The 19,522-nt window shown below is 41.8% G+C and overlaps 1 protein-coding gene across 2 annotated transcripts in view; it reads right to left on the reverse strand.

The window, feature by feature from the left end:
• Positions 1-19,522, reverse strand: part of KIAA1958 (KIAA1958 ortholog) — a 189,704-nt gene that overhangs the window by 92,463 nt on the left and 77,719 nt on the right. For both annotated transcript variants that reach the window (XM_055136537.1, XM_055136545.1), the window contains exon 2: positions 2,087-3,281. In XM_055136537.1, coding sequence (XP_054992512.1) covers positions 2,087-3,257 — 1,171 coding nt within the window. In that variant the 5' untranslated portion in view covers positions 3,258-3,281. The remainder of the gene's footprint in view (positions 1-2,086; positions 3,282-19,522) is intronic.

A 19,522-nucleotide genomic window follows, 5' to 3' on the forward strand; every position in this document is an offset into this window, starting at 1 on the left:
TTTTACTTACATGGCTGGTGACATTGTAAATAATGGAGCTGTTTTGGAAAATAGTTTCACAGCTCACTGAAAAGTGAAAGGTAAAATGGCCATCCTACCTCAAGCAATAAATGGATTCAATGCAAACTCTACCAAAATTTCAATGGCATCCTTCAAGGAAACAGAATACACATTACTGAATTCAAGGAAACAGAATACACAATACTGAAATAGCCAAAAACAATCTCGAGAAAAATGAACAATGTCATGGTATCATGGTCCCCAACTTCAAACTACACTATAAAGCAGTAGCAATCAAAATTGTATGATATTGAAATAAAAACAGATTTATGAGTCAACGGAACAGAAATAAACCACACTTATTGACAGTTTACAACAAAGGTGCCAAGAACTTAAAATGGAGAAAATACTGTTTCTTGAATGGTGTTTGAAAAAATGGATAGTCACATGCAAAGGAATTAACTAGACCATTACCTCACATCATACAAAAAATTAATTCAAAGTAGTTTAAAGACAAATATAAGACCTGAAGTTTTAAAATTCAGAGAAAGACAGACAATACACTCTCCATGTTTAACTTCAATTATATCTTTGGGGACTCAGTTACAATGGCAAGGGTTTAAAATCAAAATATGGCATATACGTACAATGAAGTATCATTTGAAAATAAAAAAAGAAAGAAATGCTAATATATGCTACAACACTGACTCTGAAAAATTATGACAAGTGCACAATGTCAGTCACATAAAAATTAATAAACTAAAAGAGGCCACTTTTATATGATGCAGAAAAGGTAATTCCAAAAGACAGAAAGTAGAATAAGGGTTGGCAGGAAATGGAAGGAAGGAAACAGTGATTGCTAATAGGTACAGGGTGATGAAAATGTTTCTGAAATTAGATGCTGGCAATAAGTATAAACTCTGTGAATGCACTTCAAAAACAATCACTGTATTATACAAAAAATGAATTTTATGGAATGTAAATATATCTTAATAAAGAGGTTATTTTAAATAGAGTATATATAAAACCATAATTCTGAATCAGCACATGAATATTTTCGTTGTAATAATACCATGATCCTGTTAGGGAAATCAGAAATAAGGGTTTCCCTTGGGAATCTGAAGGCTGGCAATAAAATGGGGAGAACCTGTTTGTTACACAACTTAATTCTAGAAAGTAACAGCAGAGGCCCAGTTTCTTCAGGCTTCTTGGGAGCTTTTCCCAAACACATTACATACTTGAGGAACTAAAAGGAAATAAAAATTCTGCTTTCTACAGTTTGTTAGGCTTTTCATCTATGCTTGTGTTTTTATTTCTTGCTTATTAAATTTGAATGAGGAACCCAAAAGTACAATCTCCAAACCCTCTTATGCAATAATAGTTTGGATTAAATACTGAGTCAAAAATTATAAAACATCAGAATATTAGAATCAATAATAGGGGCCTCACATAACTATATCCCCCCTCTCTTCTGAATTTACTCCAGTTACTCATATGTCCATATACTTCAGAAATGCATATTAGCTGATGCCTTTATAGATTTGGAAAAAAAAAAGTCAAGTGCTTCAAGATATTTCTTTTAGAAATGTCTGCCCCTTAAAAAACAAAAACAAACAAACAAAAAACTTGTTTCAAACTGCCACACTAACTAAAATTAGTAGAAATACCAGACAAACAATGGTGAAAAAAATAAGGATTCTTTACATTATAATCCAACATCAATTTGACTTCAAACAGAAAGCAAAGACCTTGGTATGGTTAGAGGAGCATTAAAAAGAAAAAACTCTCCAAATCACTTCACTATCTAAAAATTTGGCTGAAGAGCAGATACGAACCTTAAATCTCATCATGCAATATCAACAGCACAACCTACCACAATTTTCTGAGCCCTGAGGTCCACTGACTGGACGGCCTGGACTCAGGTGAATTTCCTCTTTCATATTACCTGGCTGTCATAAGTTTCAGTGTTTCATAAATTATGGCCTCAATCCTAGCAAGCTAAGCCAAGGGCTTTGGCCCTGCTGACGGCGCAGAACTCAAGGATGGATGTGGATGAGGGGACACACTGTCACCTCAGGGACCATACCTGGTATACACTGTGCCGTGGCCTCTGTGGTGATGGTTGGAGCGATGGGGGGCTGCTGCTGGCTGGAGCTCACTTCTGGCTCGGTGTTAACGGAGGGGGAAAGGGCCACCTCGCAGGAGGAGACCTGGCTGGGCAGATGCGGCAGGAACTCTTCAGAAGCGACTTGCTCCTCCTGTCCAGGCAGCTGCAGGGCAGACAGAGGGATGCTGATCTGTTTGTTGGGATGGGACGTGCTCACGGGCATCTGCATGGACACCTGTTGGCTATTGCCATGGCCAGCAGGGGGTCCTCTATTTGGTGAAGCAAGAGATACCCGGGCAGTCTTTTGGACGATTGGTCTGGACATCACGGATGGGGATGCAGACATGCAATGTGGGTCGAGCTCCGTGCTGATGGCAGATGTGACGTGGGAAATCAACTTAGCAGACCCCACACAAGAGGGACCAGCGTGAGTCTGAGGCTTGGGTTTTGCCATCTGCGTTAACGACAGAGCGGGCCCATCAACGCCTCCCGTCAGCTCTGCGTTTGCCACGATGTAATAATCTTCTGGGATCTCCTGTTTTATCTTCTTAATGATGACATCATTGCTACAGTCGTCAACCAGCTGAGTCTGAGAGCTGGAGTGAAGAGTCGATGGGATTATTCCAGGCCTCTTGCGAGAAATGCTTTGAGGCCTTTGGGTTTGGGGTTCAAAATCACTATCTTCATCTGTGACAGAAGATTCGCAAACCATGTCGAACAGGGTGTTCTCATCCTCATACTCTTCAACAGCCTCGTCCAGTTCGGAGGGCTCACTGCAGTAAGAGAAGTCACAGGAGTCTCTGGTCCGATTGCAGTCTAGTTTTGCTTTCACTGCTCTCCCAGGGTACCGTTCCACGGGGCTAGTTTGTGTCTCTGAGGGTACCCCGATGATGCTGGGACTATCAGAATTAAAACTTCTATTGTCCTGGAAACAGACCCTTTCTTGGGACCCAGCTCTGCAAGTAGCTGTCAGTGGCCAGTGGTAAGCATGGCCAGCACTACAGCCCCACATTGCTGTGAGGTTCCCATGGGAACCTTCCGAGAGCAAATGTTTCAAGTTTGGAATGAGGCTGCAAATGGTTCCATGGCTGTGGGCCCAGCTGACCAATTTGGATAGATTCTCCGATGAGGTATGAAGGCAATCCTCCATGTTACAGGATCAGCAGTGTCTTTCCTAGGGAAACAATCAAAATAAGAAGTCATTACTATCACCCCGGTCAGTCTCCTACTGCAGTGACTTCTATCTCCTTGAGCTCTCGCCGATCACGTGGCATGAAAAGGAACCGTGGACTGGTAAAGTGATGGGTGTTGGAACATTGTATGGCTGAGACTCTTTCAGGAACAACTTTGTAACTATGTATCTCACAGCGATTCAATTTAAAAAGAAAATAAAAATAAAAAAGGGAGATAAGATCTATTGTACAGGGGCCAGAGAGAGTACAGTGGGCAGAGAGCTTACCTTGTGCACAGCCAACCTGGGTTTGATCCCCAGCACTGCAATAGGTCCCCCAAATACAGCCGGGAGTGATCTCTGAATGCAGAGCCAGGAGTAAGCCCTAAGCACCGATGGGGAAAGAAAATCAACCCCCCCCCCCAAATAATCATCAATACAAAAAGAGATGATCTTCTTTTTTGGGGGGTGGCTTTCAAGAAGTGCTCAGGGAGTCTGGCCATCTGAGATGAACAGTTCAATGTGTGGGCCTAGCAATGTCCAACTAAGGTGCTGGGGGTATCCCGAGTCAGACTCAGGGGACTATGTGGTGCTGGGTAGCCAACTGAGTCTCTATTCCAGTCCTATGAGCTATAACACACACACACACACACACACACACACACACACACACACAGATCTTTTTTTCCCAGTACATTTTACTTCCAACATCACAGAGAGCCCTTGAATAACAAAACGAACAATAAACCAAGAGGCTTCACCCTCTTCCGCCAGCAACACCACAACTAGAGACAGTGTCCTGGAGCCCAGAAGTCAGTCCTCTGCTGGGTACCAGAACACCACTGGGGAGGCCGAGGAAAGAACGGGGACTGTATCTGTAAAGTGGGGGAGCAACGACCCAAGCAGAAAACTGACAGGGGTTGGGGAAAACTCCTGGAGGATGGGGGTGAGTGGCACAGGCCGGCTGGAAAGCAGACAAGAGAAAGGGCAGGATGGGAGTCAGTCACCAAATCCTTTGCACTTTTTCTTTCCTTTCTTTCCCTCCCTCCCTCCCTCCCTCCCTCCCTCCCTCCCTCCCTTCCTCTCTCTGTCTCTCTGTCTCTCTCTCTGTCTCTCTGTCTCTCTCTCTCTCTTTCTCTCTTTCTTGTGGTGGTGGGGGCAGGCACACCTGGCAGTGTTCAGGGCTTGCTCCTAGCTCTGCACTCAGGTGGGTTCCAGGGTAAGCCCACTCCTCTCCCGGTGGGCTCAGGGGACCATTTGATATGCCAAGAACCGAATCTGGGTCAGCTGCGTGCTAGGCAAAGGCACTACCTGCTGTACTGTGGCTCTGGCCCCTGCTGCCAAATCTTAAGAGCAGACTTCCTATCTCTTTGTCATCCGAAATTCCCAAAATACTGTCGTTCACCATATTATATTTGATGTATTCTACCATCTGGAACTTCTTTACAGGCAAGGAAAAACCAAATAGGAGTCAATCACTCTCCACTGAGCAAAGGTGAAAAAAAGGAATCACCAGGGCTGGAGCAATAGAACAGCAGGTAGGACACTGGATCCCTGGTGACCCAGGTGGTCCTCCAACCCCCACCAGGAGTGATACCTGAGCGCAGAGCTAGGACTAAGCCCGGAGCACGGCCAGGTGTGGCCCAAAACTAAAACAAACAAAAAGAATCGCTGACCAGAGAGATAGTTCTCATTCCTAGCACTGCAAGATACGGAGCACCGCCGTGTGGGCCTGAGTGTTACCACAAGAGATGCCTTCCCTGAACTGCGGGGAGGTGGGTCCCTATTAAATTCCCACGAGTAATGGGATCTCTGGAGGGTAAGAGCTGATAATGCACAGGAAGTGAAACAGGTAGCTAAAGCGTGCCCACGAGTAGAAAGGTCACAGGACGTTCTGCCAAAGCGGAGCTCTGGGAAGAAACCGCACATTTCTTATGTCTCCTCTTCTCTGCAGTTTCTTAGCCCTACCGTGGACTCCAAAAGCTCGTCCTTTGGTATGAAAAGCAAGCTCTCCCGCCTTCCTCATCTGGAAAACGCCTTCCAGATGGAACTCAAGATGGTATCCTGCCGCCAGGTGTGTGCAGACAACACAAAAAGGGGTGCTTAGCCACAGAGACTGGCACACATCCAAAAGAACAAAAGCAACCGCTGTTGGAGAGGATGTGGGGAGAAAGGGACCCTTCTACACTGCTGGTGGGAATGCCGGCTAGTTCAGCCCTTTTGGAAAACAGTATGGACGATTCTCAGAAAACTAGAGGTTGAGCTCCCATTTGACCCAGCAATACCACTGCTGGGAATATATCCCAGAGAGGCAAAAAAGTACAATCGAAACAACATCTGCACATGTATGTTCATCGCAGCACTGTTTACAATAGCCAGAATCTGGAAAAAACCCGAATGCCCCAAAACGGATGACTGGTTGAGGAAACTTTGGTACATCTATACAATGGAATACTATGCAGCTGTTAGAAAAAAGGAAGTCAAGAATTTTGTAGTTAAGTGGATGGGCATGAAAAGTTTCATGCTGAGTGAAATGAGTCAGAAAGAGAGAGACAGACATAGAAAGACTGCACTCATCTATGGTATATAGAATATAAGAGTGGGAGACTAATACCCAAGAACTGTAGAAATAAGTACCAGGAGGTTGACCCCATGGCTTCGCGGCTGGCCTCACGTTCCGGGGAAAGGGCAACTCAGAGAAGCGATCACCAACTACATTGTAGTCGAAGGCCATGTGGGGGAAGGGAGTTGCAGGCTGAATGAGGCCTAGAGACTGAGCACTGTTGTGGTTTGCAATAAAGGTGTTGAGACTGAGCGGCCACTCAACACCTTTATTGCAAACCACAACAGCTAATTAGAGAGAGAGAACAGAAGGGAATGCCCTGCCACAGTGGCAGGGTGGGGTGGGGGGGAGGTGGGATTGGGGAGGGTGGGAGGGACGCCGGGTTTACGGGTGGTGGAGAATGGGCACTGGTGAAGGGATGGGTTCCCGAACTTTGTATGAGGGAAGTATAAGCACAAAAGTGTATAAATCTGTAACTGTACCCTCACGGTGATTCTCTAATTAAAAATAAATAAATAATAATAAAAAAAAAACCATAGAAATGTTAAGATAGGCTTAGATGTAACACCATTGAAGAGCAAAAGCTTTAGAATGTGTGTCATGAAATTCAGAAGTCAATTAACAATAGTTACCAAGGTTACCAGATATAACATATTTTACCTCTTTTATTGGGGGAGTGGGGAAAGCAGTAAAATAAAGGGTTAAACTAAAAGTATTCCCAGTGATTTCACAATCCAAAGAGATCATCTATATTGATCATCCACCTCTCCCCATATGACAAAGTGTGGGCCATAGTGCAGTCCCTGGCCTCCTGGAGTTTGTTGTCTGATCTCTAGTATCTATCAGGTTTGAAAATTGACCCCAGGCATGCCTACCTGCCTATTCTTTATACATATCTGATGTTGTATTCCAGGAAGATGTGATGACTTTCAGTCTCTGGACAAATAAAGATATGACCGTGAAAAAAAAAAAAAAAGGGGTGCTTAGGGGTCTGAGAGATAGCTCAAAGGGGTGGGGCACACACTTTGCAGGTGGGAGGCCCAGGCTTGATTTCTGGCACTGCAATCTGGAATGGCACCCAAGCACCCAGCTGGGAGCAGTTGCTGAGCACTGCTGGATGCGGCCCCTGCTAAATAATAAAATAAAATAATAAGGGGGGAGGTGCTTACACTCTGTTAACACCGAAAGTACAAAGAGGTGTGAAAGCAACACCCAGGAAGTGCAACTTCTGGGAACCATGAACACCACTGTGAACCCCAGCAAGCCCGTAACAGTAGCTTGTGTACCTCTACTAAGAGCACGAGCAACGAAGCGCGAGCAAACCTCGGTGAGCCCCAGAGTTAAAATCACGAGTGCACCATGGTGAGAAGAGCGCAACCCTGTCATCCGTCCAAACAACGAAAGGAAGGGAAAGTGGGGAAGGGGGAGAACCATATAATTATAGGATAATTACATATATAATCATATATATAATATATATAATTTTTGCAGGGGGGCATATCCAGCGGTTCTCAGGGCTTACTCCTGGCTCTGCACTCAGGAGTTCAGAGCGTGGGCAGGTCATATGTGGTACCAGGTCAAGCTCGGGTCAGCCACGTCTATGGCAAGCATTCATTATCTCCTGTACTAGCTCTCTGGCCCCAGAATCATATATATATGTGTGTGTAAATATGTATATGTATATATTTTTATGTATATGTGTGCATATGTACATATATATATTTATATATATATATTTTTATATATCTATTTTGGCAAACAGAATTATCAGAAAATAAATCAACAAAAGTCCATTTGTAATGATTGATTGTTATATGATTTTAACCTATGTAAATAAACTCAAATCATTTAATACAATCAACCTACCTATACTGCCTATTCTCATTTACATAACTAAGTTTTCAACTCTGGCATCTAAAATAAATTGCATTAAATTTTATTTAGTACTTAGGTCTTATTGCAGTAATCATCATATCTTCTTTGTCATAAATGAAGCTTTCCCCGCCCACCCTCTTGGCAGGCATATAACAAATTTATTTTAAATTACTTGGTCCAAAAAAAATTTAAAAGAATGGCAAATAGAATTGTCAGAAAATAAATCAGTAAAAGTCAATTTGTGATGATGAATTGCTTTATGTTTGTAACCTTTCTTAATCTAGAGGACACCCATATGCACCATTAGTGAGTGCCATACTTAAAGCCACATGAATCATAAATTTTAAATAGAGAGAAACTCTGGTTGCTTTGTCTTATGAGCTTTCTTTTTTTTATTTTTAAATGAATCACTGTGAGGGACAGTTACAGTCTTACAAACTTTCATGCTTGCATTTCAGTCATACAATGATCGAGTACCCATCCCTCTACCAGTGCCCATTTTCCACCACCAATGGTCCCAGCATCCCTCCCACCACCCCCACCCCATCCCCCACCCCGCCTCTGTGGCAGGGCATCTCTCTCTCTCTCTCTCTCTCTCTCTCTCTCTCTCTCCCTCCCTCCCTCTCTTGTGGCTTGCAATAGAGGTATTAAGTGGCCATCATGTTGGGTCTAAAGTCTACTTTCAGCTTGCATCTCCCATCCCAAGTGGGCCCTCCAAGCAACCTTTACTTGGTGGTCCCCTCTCTATCCCAATTGCCTTTCCCCCCAGCATGTGAGGCTGGCTTCCAAGCCATGGAGCAATCCTCCTGGTACTCATCTCTACTATCCATGGGTATTAATCTCCCATTCTGTTACTTTATATTCCATAAATGAGTGCAACCTTTCTATGTTTGTCCCTTTCTTTCTGACGTTTTATAAGCGTTCTTAACCTAGCTATATTACTGGAATGGCAAACTACTTCTTTGCCTACTCAATGTCAGTCTCCATGTGCAGTTCCACTTGGTGGGGGCAAAGGCAGAAAACTGCTCACCTAAACATATTTTTCAGATTTCATTGGACTAGGAGTTGTCATACGACAAAGTTCTAGTTGCTGATTATATAACTCACAGTCACTGGCGGGGCTTCTGGGTAAGCTCTCAGCTACACAGACTTTGTATAGTTTTTGCCCCTTTGCCCCTTCCATGCTTTGTTCTTCTAAACACATGGTGTCTGAAGTTCCAAAGATCATCTTGGGAGCATGGAATAATAAATTAAGGATGGAAAGAAGATGCAGGAGTCTGAATTCCTGGGGACATCATGAGGCCTTGTTACATAAGGAAGGAATAAGCCCCTGATCTGGCTTAAGCCACTGGAGTATTTGATTATGTGCAGTTGAACTCAATCACTGATGCACAAAAGTAATGTCCATTTGTTTTTAAAACTGAAAGCAGGGCCGGAGTGATAGCATAGCGGGTAGGGCGTTTGCCTTGCACGCGGCCGACCCGGGTTCGATCCCCGGCATCCCATATGGTCCCCCAAGCACCGCCAGGAGTAATTCCTGAGTGCAAAGCCAGGAGTAACCCCTGAGCATCGCTGGGTGTGACCCAAAAAGCAAAAATAAAATAAAATAAAATAAAACTGAAAGCAAAATTCTTTATTATCTTTGCACTATACTCTAGTGCAATTGTTTCATACATTGAACTCCACAAATAAATTCTTGAGTCTACGTCAAAACGTTTATAACTGCTTTCAACATAATCATATATAATTATAATAAGATATGGTTCGCGTAAATTTATTACAAAGCACCTAAACAATCATCAAATATTGAAACAATGCCAAGTAACTCCAGCACCCCTGCCTTTGTTGAAGTTTTCTGTTTTGTTTGTTTTGGTTTTGGATCACACCTATGGTGCTGAGCGTCATGGGAACCACAATGTCGTGCTGGGGACCAAACCCGTGGAGTAACTTTATGTGCTGTACTAGCTCTCCGGCAACCAGCACCCTTGCCTCTGAGTCTTTACGCACATTACTGTCCACAATCACCTGAGTGACGAGACTCAACTCTCAAATTTGTTGGGCAACTTAGTTGTTGTCTGCACTGTATTTGGTGGGAGATCTAAAACCAGAACTTCTCTTTTGGGTTAATGCCTTTCAACCGCAAGAAATCATGAACTGATGATACCATACAAACAGCACAGGGCTAGAGAGAATCTCAGCAGGCTGAACATATGCTTTTGCAAGCAGGAGACCCAGGTTTGATCTACATCACCATATGGTCCCCCAAGCACTGCTGGGAGCAACCCCTGAGCACAGGGCCCTGAGCATGGCTGAGTGTGCCTACAAAGGAAGTGAAAGACAGGATGTATATTCAAAGAAAAATAATATACATTATGACATGGTATTTGAATGAAGATGCAAATATGTAAAAAAAAAAAAAAAAAGGCAGAATAAAATAAACGTCCTAAGCTGTAGAACTCAAAAGAAACTACTATCTAGGTAGAACAGTACCTTTGCTGATGGTCCCACAGCCAGAAAAAAGACATAATAAGCAAAATAAATGGAAGACAATATAGATAAAAATTTTTAATTTGGTTAAAAGCTGTTCCATTTAATTCTATAGCAATCACCAACCTTTAAGAATCAATAGGTAGTAATCATAGGTCACTTTTATTACATTATTACGATCACTGACAATCTCGTAAAGAGCCTATTAAGGGCTGGAGAGACAGCTGAATGAGACTGCATGGGGGAAGAGGCCTGGGTTCAATCCCCGGCACCATATGGTCCCCCCCAGCACTTCCCCCAGAGTTTCTTGAAATTTTCTTGGGTGTAATAAAACAGAAATATTTTATCAATATTATTTTGTATTTCAGCCAAGCAACCAATATGAACTTGTAGTTACTAGGGTATAGTCAGCTGATGGTTAAGGTAATTAAGTGAATTGAGTCCAAGTCGGTAAGGAACAGATATCAATAGATTGCAATATATTATAACACAAAATAGAACTAAAGATAAGACAAGGTATTTTCAAATTGATGAAAATAGCTTCTAGAATCTACTGACTTCTTCAGCAGTCTGATAAGCTCTATGTCAAAAAGTGCCTTTTCTACAATTCCAATAATTGAAAAAAAACCTTCATATAGAGCTTTACAGAGTTTATCAAGTTAAAAACTGAATTCCGTTAAAAACTGAAATGTAAGGAGTACAGTTTAGGTTAGGTAAAAGGCAGGATTAGCTTAAATTAGAAAAGTTATAAAATTATTACCACTGCACCATATATAGCTGATAGTCTATGTATTAGTATTTATATTACTAAAATCAAAAGTAGAAACTAATCTAGAATGAGACTTTCAACCATTAAACCTAACATTAAACTTAAAGTTTCAATTGAACATACTGTAACATGAATTATAATTATAGTGAGGCAAATAAAATTCCAAGTATTAATTTTAGTAAGTTGGGGATAACAATTATCCCGACTTTATAGATGAGTAAATGAAGTCACCTGGACGAAGTAATGATGAGTCAAAATGAAAAATACAACTGTGGTCTGAAATGACAGAAATAAAAAATATGGAAGGTGACATAAAAAAGTCAATAGAAGTTCTGAACAGCAGAATAACATTAGCTGAGCAAGCATAAGATCGCAGAACTCCAAGATGAGAAAGGAGGAAACCACTAGGAAACAGCAGAAGGTAGAAAACTGTCTAAAAAGAAATAAACATGCAGCACTGTTCACAATAGCCAGAATCTGAAAACAACCCGAGTGCCCCAAAACAGACAACGGGTTAAAGAAACTCTGATACATCTACACAATGGAGTACTATGCAGCTGTTGGGAAAGATGAAGTCATGAAATCTGCTTAGAAGTGAATGGTCATGGAGAGTAACATGCTAAGTGAAATGAGTCAGAGAGGGACAGACATAGAATGACTACACTCATTTGTGGAATATAAAATATCATAATATGAGACCAACACCCAAGGGCAGTCGAGAAAGGGCCAGGAAGATTGTTCTGGAAGCCTGCCTTATGAGCTGAGGAAGAAGATAGCTGGGATAGAGAAGTCAATGATGGTTGGAGAGACTGCTCGGGATGGAGGATGTGTGCTGAAAGTAGACTAAGGACCAAACATGATGGCCTCTCAGTATTGTATCACAAACCATAATGCCCATAAGTACAGAGAGAGAGAGAGAGTAAGAATGAAACTGTCTACCATAGAGGCAGGGGGGGAACAAGGTAGGGGAGGGATCTGGGGACATTGGTGGTGGAAAACGTACACTGGTGTTTTCCACCAGTGTTGATCACTGACTGTATAACTGAAACTCAAACATGAAAGCTTTGTAAGTGTAGCTCATAGTAATTCAATAAAAACAATTAATAGGGGGCTGGAGCGATAGCACAGCGGGTAGGGCGTTTGCCTTGCACGCATGCCAACCCGGGTTCAAATCCCAGCATCCCATATGGTCCCCTGAGCACCGCCAGGAGTAATTCCTGAGTGTAGAGCCAGGAATAACCCCTGTGCATCGCCAGGTGTGACCCAAAAAGCTAAAAAAAAAAAAAAAACAATTAATAAATAATTTTTTTAAAAAAAGAAAAAGAAACAAATAGCATTCCAGAGAACTATGGGATGAGTTCAAGAGGAACAATACAAGAGTCATCAGAATCCCTGAAGACCAGAAAGGCAAATGTAATGAAGAAACAACAGTTAAAGAAATCATCAATAAGAACTTCCCAGAATTGAGGATCACAGTCACCAAAAATCCAAGAGGCCCATAGGGTCTCAGTGAAAATAGACCCAAATGGGAAAAGTCCATGACATATACTCAAAATGAAAAAAAAAAAAAAATCAAAGATATAGAGAGAATATTGAAAGCAAGAAGATCAAAAAAGGAAGTTACATACAAAGGAAAGCCCACAGGCTGTACAGCAGATCTATCAAATGAGACTCAATGGGCCATAAGAAAATGGAAGGATATAATACAAAAACTCAATGAAATGAACACCTCACCAAGAATACTCTATTCAGTTAGATTACTATTCAGATTTGAAGGAACTACACAGAGTTTCATGAACAGGCAACAAATTAGGAAATTCATAGCCTTGAAGCCAGTTCTGCAAGCAGGACAGGAAAAAATTCTCATCATGTGGCATTGAGTATGGCACACATTAATGGTGCATATGGTTGTCCCCTACTAGATTAAGAAAGGTTAAAAACATATAGCAATTCATCATCACAAATTGACTTTCATTGATTTATTTTCTGATAATTCTATTTGTCATCCATTAATGATTTTTGGACCGAGTAATATGAAATAAACTTTAGGCAGTATACTAAATTGTATTAAAAGATTTGAATTTCTTTGTTTATATAGGTTAAAATCATAAAGCATTCAATCACTACAAATGGATTTCTGTTGATTTATTTTCCGATGATTCCATCTGTCATTTCTTTAAGTTTTCTTACAGCAAGCAATGTGAGATAAATTTGTTTTATGCATGCCAGGGGGGTGGCAGAGAACCTGGGGATATTGGTATAGGGAAGAGGACATTCAAAAAAATAGAACCAGAGTCTATTTGTAGATGGTATGAATGTTTATATAGAATATTTTGTACAATACACTAAACTGCCAAATGAAGTCATAAATGAATTCAGCAAACAGGGCACAGGATTAATAGTTTAAACATATAATACGAATTAGAATTTAAAAATACTATTTACATTATCACTGTATCACTATCATCTATTTGATAATCGATTTGCTCAAGTGGGCGCCAGTAACACCTCCATTCATCATAGCCCTGAGATTTTAGCAGCCTCTCTTTACTCTTCTTCCCAGCAGTGCTGCATGGAAGCTCTATCAGGGTAAGGGGAATGAGATCTACTGTTGTTACTATATTTGGCATATCAAATACGCCACGAAGAGCTTGCCAGGCTCTGCCGTGCAGGCAGGATGAAAGAAAATGTAAAAAATTATTTACATTCCTGCAAAAAATATATAATAGGACCTAAAATAGGAACTAAATGTGACCTAATAAAGACAGACAGATTACACTTTATTTTGTTGGGGGAGTGGGTGTGTCACACCTTGTGGTCGTTGGGGGTTACTCCTGGTTCTGCACTTATTAATCAACTCCTAGTGAACTTGGGAGGGTGGGGGATTGAACCTGTATTGGCAGTGTACAAGGGAAGTGCCCTACCTGATTTACTATCATTCCAGGGACCCCCCCCCTCAAGTTTTAATTTTTTATTAGAAGGCTCTATATTGGTAATATTGCCAAATTGATCTATAGTTACAGGCTTTTTTAGAATAAATTGAAAAGTTGATTCTAAATTATATAGAAATGCAAAGGACCCAGAACTTTCTCTACCTAATTTCAAGACTTATAATTATTTTAAACCACAGTAATACAGATCATGAGGCACTGACAAAAGACTAGACACATATTCTCAATAGAATAATCGTACAGAAAAACACACATACACACGAACACGTTTTGGTCAGCTGACTGTGAACAAAAATACAGAGGCAATTTAACAGAAAAGGAAAATCTTTTCAACAAATGCAGACCTACTGCATGTCTTCCCTGAACACCTGTCACCCTCCCCACCCCTGCCCGTTGCCAGGGATCCATTTCAAGGTCTTACAGATGCACAACAATACTCTACTGTTGAACTATATCTCCAGCCATTGAATATCCATTTTTTATTTTTATTTTTATTATTATTATTTTTTTGCTTTTTGAGTCACACCTGGCGAAGCACAGGGGTTACTACTGGCTCTGCACTCAGGAATCACCCTTGGCGGTGCTCAGGAGACCATATGGGATGCTGGGAATCGAACCCGGGTCGGCAGTGTGCAAGGCAAATGCCCTATCCGCTGTGCTATTGCTCCAGCCCTGAATATCCATTTTTTAAAAAAAATACACAAGCCCAGACTTCAGTTACCATGCACAAAAAATTAACTCAAAGTGTACCATATGCCAAAGAAGTTTTTCTCTCCTTCCCCATAAACCTAACTTTAAAACTTAAAATGAGAGCCAAAGAGATAATACAGAGGTTAAGGTGCTGCCTTACACATACATGGTTGACCCCAATTTGATGCCTGGTACCACACGTGGTCCCCTGAGCACTGCCAAAAGTGATCCCTAAGCACAGAGTCAGGAGTGAGTCCTGAGAACTGCAGAGTGTGGTTCCAAATCCAAAGGGGGGGAAAAAAAATCCCTGAAACTAACTAGAAAACTTGTAGAAGAAATCATATCAGTTAGTAACCTTATAACAGCAAGGTTTTCTTAAGACAAAGAAAGCAAGAGTCATTTTAAAAAATGTGATAAGCTAGACGTGTAGTTGGAGTACATGCCTTGTGCGGGAGGCCCTGGACACTGCTGGCAGAAACACACTCCCCACCCACCACACCACCAAGTACGCACCACCCGATGTGAAAAATAAGTGTACACCAGTCACTAATGGGAAGTAAATACAGACAGGGACCTAAAAGATATGGAGAAGTTATGCATTATGCTTCAGTATACTCAATATTGCTATTTTCTTTCAAAAGTATGGACTAAAAAAAAACTAATGGTCTTTATTAAGCTAATAGACCACAGATTAACAAAGCTACATACAAAATACAGTAAAGCATGGAAAGCAATGGTTCCTCTGAATATTAGAATTAAGGTTATTATGCTTTTCTTATAGTGATGTTCATTTCCTATTTTATTTCCCCAATAATTGCAACTTAGAGAATCTAAGAGGTAAATCATATACACCAAATTCCCCTCATATTTCTATTAAAGGAAGCAATTTACTTTATACTATATATATACATATATATAAATGTTTAAAAGACCAAGTTTTATCCCCTATCACCCAAAAAATAAAATCTGAAAGGGGCCCAGAAGATAGCTCGAAGAACTAGAAGCACATGCTTTGCAAGCAGCAGCCTTGGGTTCAACCCATCGAATCTTCTGAGCACTGCCAGGAGCACATGCTGAGCAATGAGCTGAAGTAGACCCTGTGTTCTGCAGGGTACAGTCCAAAATCAAAAAAAAAAAAAAAAAAAGGGAGGGAAAGGGCAGGAGATAGCAATGGGGCTAAAGAGTACATATGCTGGACCCAACTGATCCCAGCAGTGCTTTCCCTCCCTACCCGGCATCTTTAGGTACAGCGTGGGGATTCCTGGCACTGCAGCTCCTGGGCAGCACCACATTCTCAGGGCATCAAACTGAACCACCTGTCAGGCTGATAAGAGTATCTCCAGGAGGAGCCCCCTTTGCTCTCAGGGGCTATTCATCATCCTGTACTCAGTAGTGACCCCTGGTGGTGCTCATGGGTCATTTGCAGTGCTGTGGGCCTGTCTGGAGTAAGCCATTTTCTCTGTATCACTGTCATCCTGTTGCTCATCGATTTGCTCGAGCAGGCACCAGTAACATCTCCATTGTGAACTTGTTGTTACCGTTTTTGGCATATCCAATACGCCACGGGTAGCTAGCTTGCCAGGCTCTGCCGTGCGGGTGAAATACTCTCAGTAGCTTGCCGAGCTCTCCAAGAGGAATGGAGGAATCACACCTAGGTTGGCCGTGTGCAAGGCAAACACCCTACCTGCTGTATTAATTACATGAAGCCCAGAGATGGTGCAAGCATTCGAATACATGCCTTAAGTGTGGCCAACCCTAATTCATCATGTGGTCTCCTGAGCATCACCAAGTGTGATCTTGGAGACCCCCCTGAGTTCTACCAGTTGATCTGGGCAATCCCTGGCACTTCTAGGCTAGAGCAACACCAGATCCGTGATCCTTGCATTGAAGCTGCAGCCTGACTGACCAAGAACCACCATGCAGGGTCCCCAGACCTACTGGGAGGCCCAATAAATGAAGAAATAAATTACACGGTCAAGTAATGAAAGTTCAAAGATTCAGACAAACTTATAGTATTTTTACTACAATAAAAAAAAATTTAGACCAGGGCAGTTGTTTGCTTATTTAAGCCACAACAAGGTCCAGTCAACCAATTTTATCTCCTGTAGTATTTCCCTGGTCCCCCAAAATCTATTTAATAAAGAAAGTTCTGACTTAGAGGCTAGGAATGGGGTTCAATAGTAGTGTACATGCCTCAGATAAAAACAAACACACACACACACACTCACACAATTATTGCCCATTCATGTACAGGGAAAAAAAGGTTAACAACTTGAAATCTGGGTTAAAGGATACAGAAAAACATTTATTACTGCACAGGCCAAATATGTGCTTTGCAACACCTGGTGATACATAGGGGTTACCCCTGGCTCTGCACTCAGGAATTGGGGGACCATATGGGATGCTGGGAATCGAACTCAGGTTGGCCGCATGCAAGGCAAACGCCCTACCCACTGTGCTATCGCTCCAGTCCCCAAATTTTAAATTTTTTTAAAATTATGAAACACATGAATCAGTGTAGATCTTAAAAGTGGGCTTACAAATAAAGAATTTAGAGAATATAATTTTTGCTTTCATTTTAAGATAGCATATATATTTGAGTGTATACAAATTTAACAGTATAAATAAATGTCACAGGTACCATGCAATTCACTCTTGTCGCGCGCCGCTTCGACCAGCGAAGAAACTCGCAACTCGGAGATCCTTTTGGCTGCGATTTATTCAGGAACTTTCTCATGCGTTAGAGAAGAAATCAGGAACAGGGACGCATGAGGGAGAACCCACTAGCTAGGTGACTTCCCCCCTTATATACCTCTCCTTCTTGTTTACACCCAAGTGTCTGCAGCTGATAGGCTAGTTACACCTTGTGGGCGTGACAGGACATCCTGTTTTCAAAGCAAGGTGAAATTAACAAGAACAGGTGTTTACTAAGCACGGTCCTGTGGAGGCTCTCCACACACTCTGTAACTTTTGGAAACACTTAAAGGCTCCCCGATGCATATTCAACATGCTAAATACAGTAACAGTATCAGGTCTCAATCCCCTGACCCTGAAAGAGCCTCCTATCGTTGGGAAAGATGAGTAAGGAGAGGCTGCTAAAATTTCAGAGCTGGGACAAATGGAGATGTTACTGGTGCCCACTCGAGCAAATCAACAATGGGATGACAGTGATACAGTGATACATCTCATAATTTTTAAAAATCTACTAAAACGTCTTTTAATTCTATTCAATGAACATAGGACATGTGTTTCATCCAATCAGTAGATATTTTCCGGTATGCAAAATGCTATATTAAAGATTGAACTGTACTCCCCCAAAAGATAGGCTTTAGTCCTAATTCCCAGTACATCTGACATATCTTCTTTGGAAACAGGCTGAGTACAGATGGAAGGAGCCAAGTGCCAAGAGGAAACAGGGTGACGCTACTGCAATCATACCACTCCATACTGTTTGGAAAGTTTCCTTGCAAGAAGACACTGGTGTGACAGGCCCATGAGGAAGCCTTGTGAAAATGAAGGCAGAGACCATAGGGATGAGACTGAGAGCCAAGGAACCACACAGTTTACCGCAAGATGCAAGCAGCTGAGAGGGAGAGAGACCCTAGAAACAGCTTTGGAAGGTACACAATGCTACCAACAACACCCTGATTTAGGACGGTTCTAGCCTCAGAACCATAAGGCAATGAATTTCTGTTGTTTTAAACCACCTTGTTTGTGCTACTTTATTCGGCAGCTCTAGAAAACTAAGACATACTGTGTGAGACATTCTGAAAATAGAGATAAATATGCCATGATGATTCACACTTTACAGCCCACTCACCAAAGTGTAGTAAATAAAAACCTGAAAATTCTATCTCAGAGGAAGTGAGGTTAGCATTTTTAGATGCTTTTAATTTTACACAGCCTCCAACTTACAAGGGAATTTTCTAAGACCAACCCGACACGTGAAGACTGTCCCGCATGCTGGAAATCCACTCCCCACTCCATTCCAAAGTGGAACTGCTCTAGCCAAGAGCTCCACACCCCCCACTGCACTGCCCTCACTCACGTCTCAGCTTCATTCCCTGGGGCGCACTATCCTCTTCTCAACCTTTCAAATGAGAATGGTCAGTGACTTGGCAATTTTCTCACGTTACTCTCAAAAGATGTTCTCCACTGCGTGTTGGTATGGATATGGGGGAAAAGGAACTCTTATCCACTGCTGGGGGAATGTTAATCTGGTTCAACCCGTACGGAAAACAGTATGGAGATTCCTAAGTAAAGTAAGAATTGAGTTGCCATATGAGCCAATAACTCCACTTCTGGGTATCTGCCATCAGGATAGAAAAACATTTAAAGGGGTATATGTACACCATTTATTCATTAAAGTACTGAGGACAACAGGTAGATGGAATCAACCTAGATGTCCAATGGTAAAAGCATATTATAAAGACACACAATGGAATACTATGCAGCTGCAAGGAATGATAAAATCCAGCAATTCACCACAACTTGGATAGAACTAGAAGATTTCATGTTTAGTGAAGCAAGTCAGAAGGACATATACAGGATAATCTCACTTACCTGTGGTATAGAGGGTTATTGGAGGAAAAAATGAAAGATTAAATAAGTGGATAACTCAATCACTCTTAATGCCAAAATACAGGAAGGAGGACAAAGAGGGAAAGTAACTGGGGGCGGGGATAGCAAGAAATGGACAGGAAAATAAGGAGGTGGGGGTCACGGTGGGGGAAGAAAGGGATCAAGGGCCTTGGATACATCTGTGGTAGAAAGGAGTGGTATAGCTACATAATCAAAACCACAGCCAATAACATTAAAAGGCAGGAGATCCAAACCATGACCATAAAACTTAAAAATGTTCCTGTCAAGGAGGCAGGCTGTGTGGGATAACTTGGGGACACTGGTGGAG

The sequence above is a fragment of the Sorex araneus genome, chromosome 1 (genome assembly GCF_027595985.1).
Source record: "Sorex araneus isolate mSorAra2 chromosome 1, mSorAra2.pri, whole genome shotgun sequence".
Lineage (NCBI taxonomy): Eukaryota > Metazoa > Chordata > Mammalia > Eulipotyphla > Soricidae > Sorex > Sorex araneus.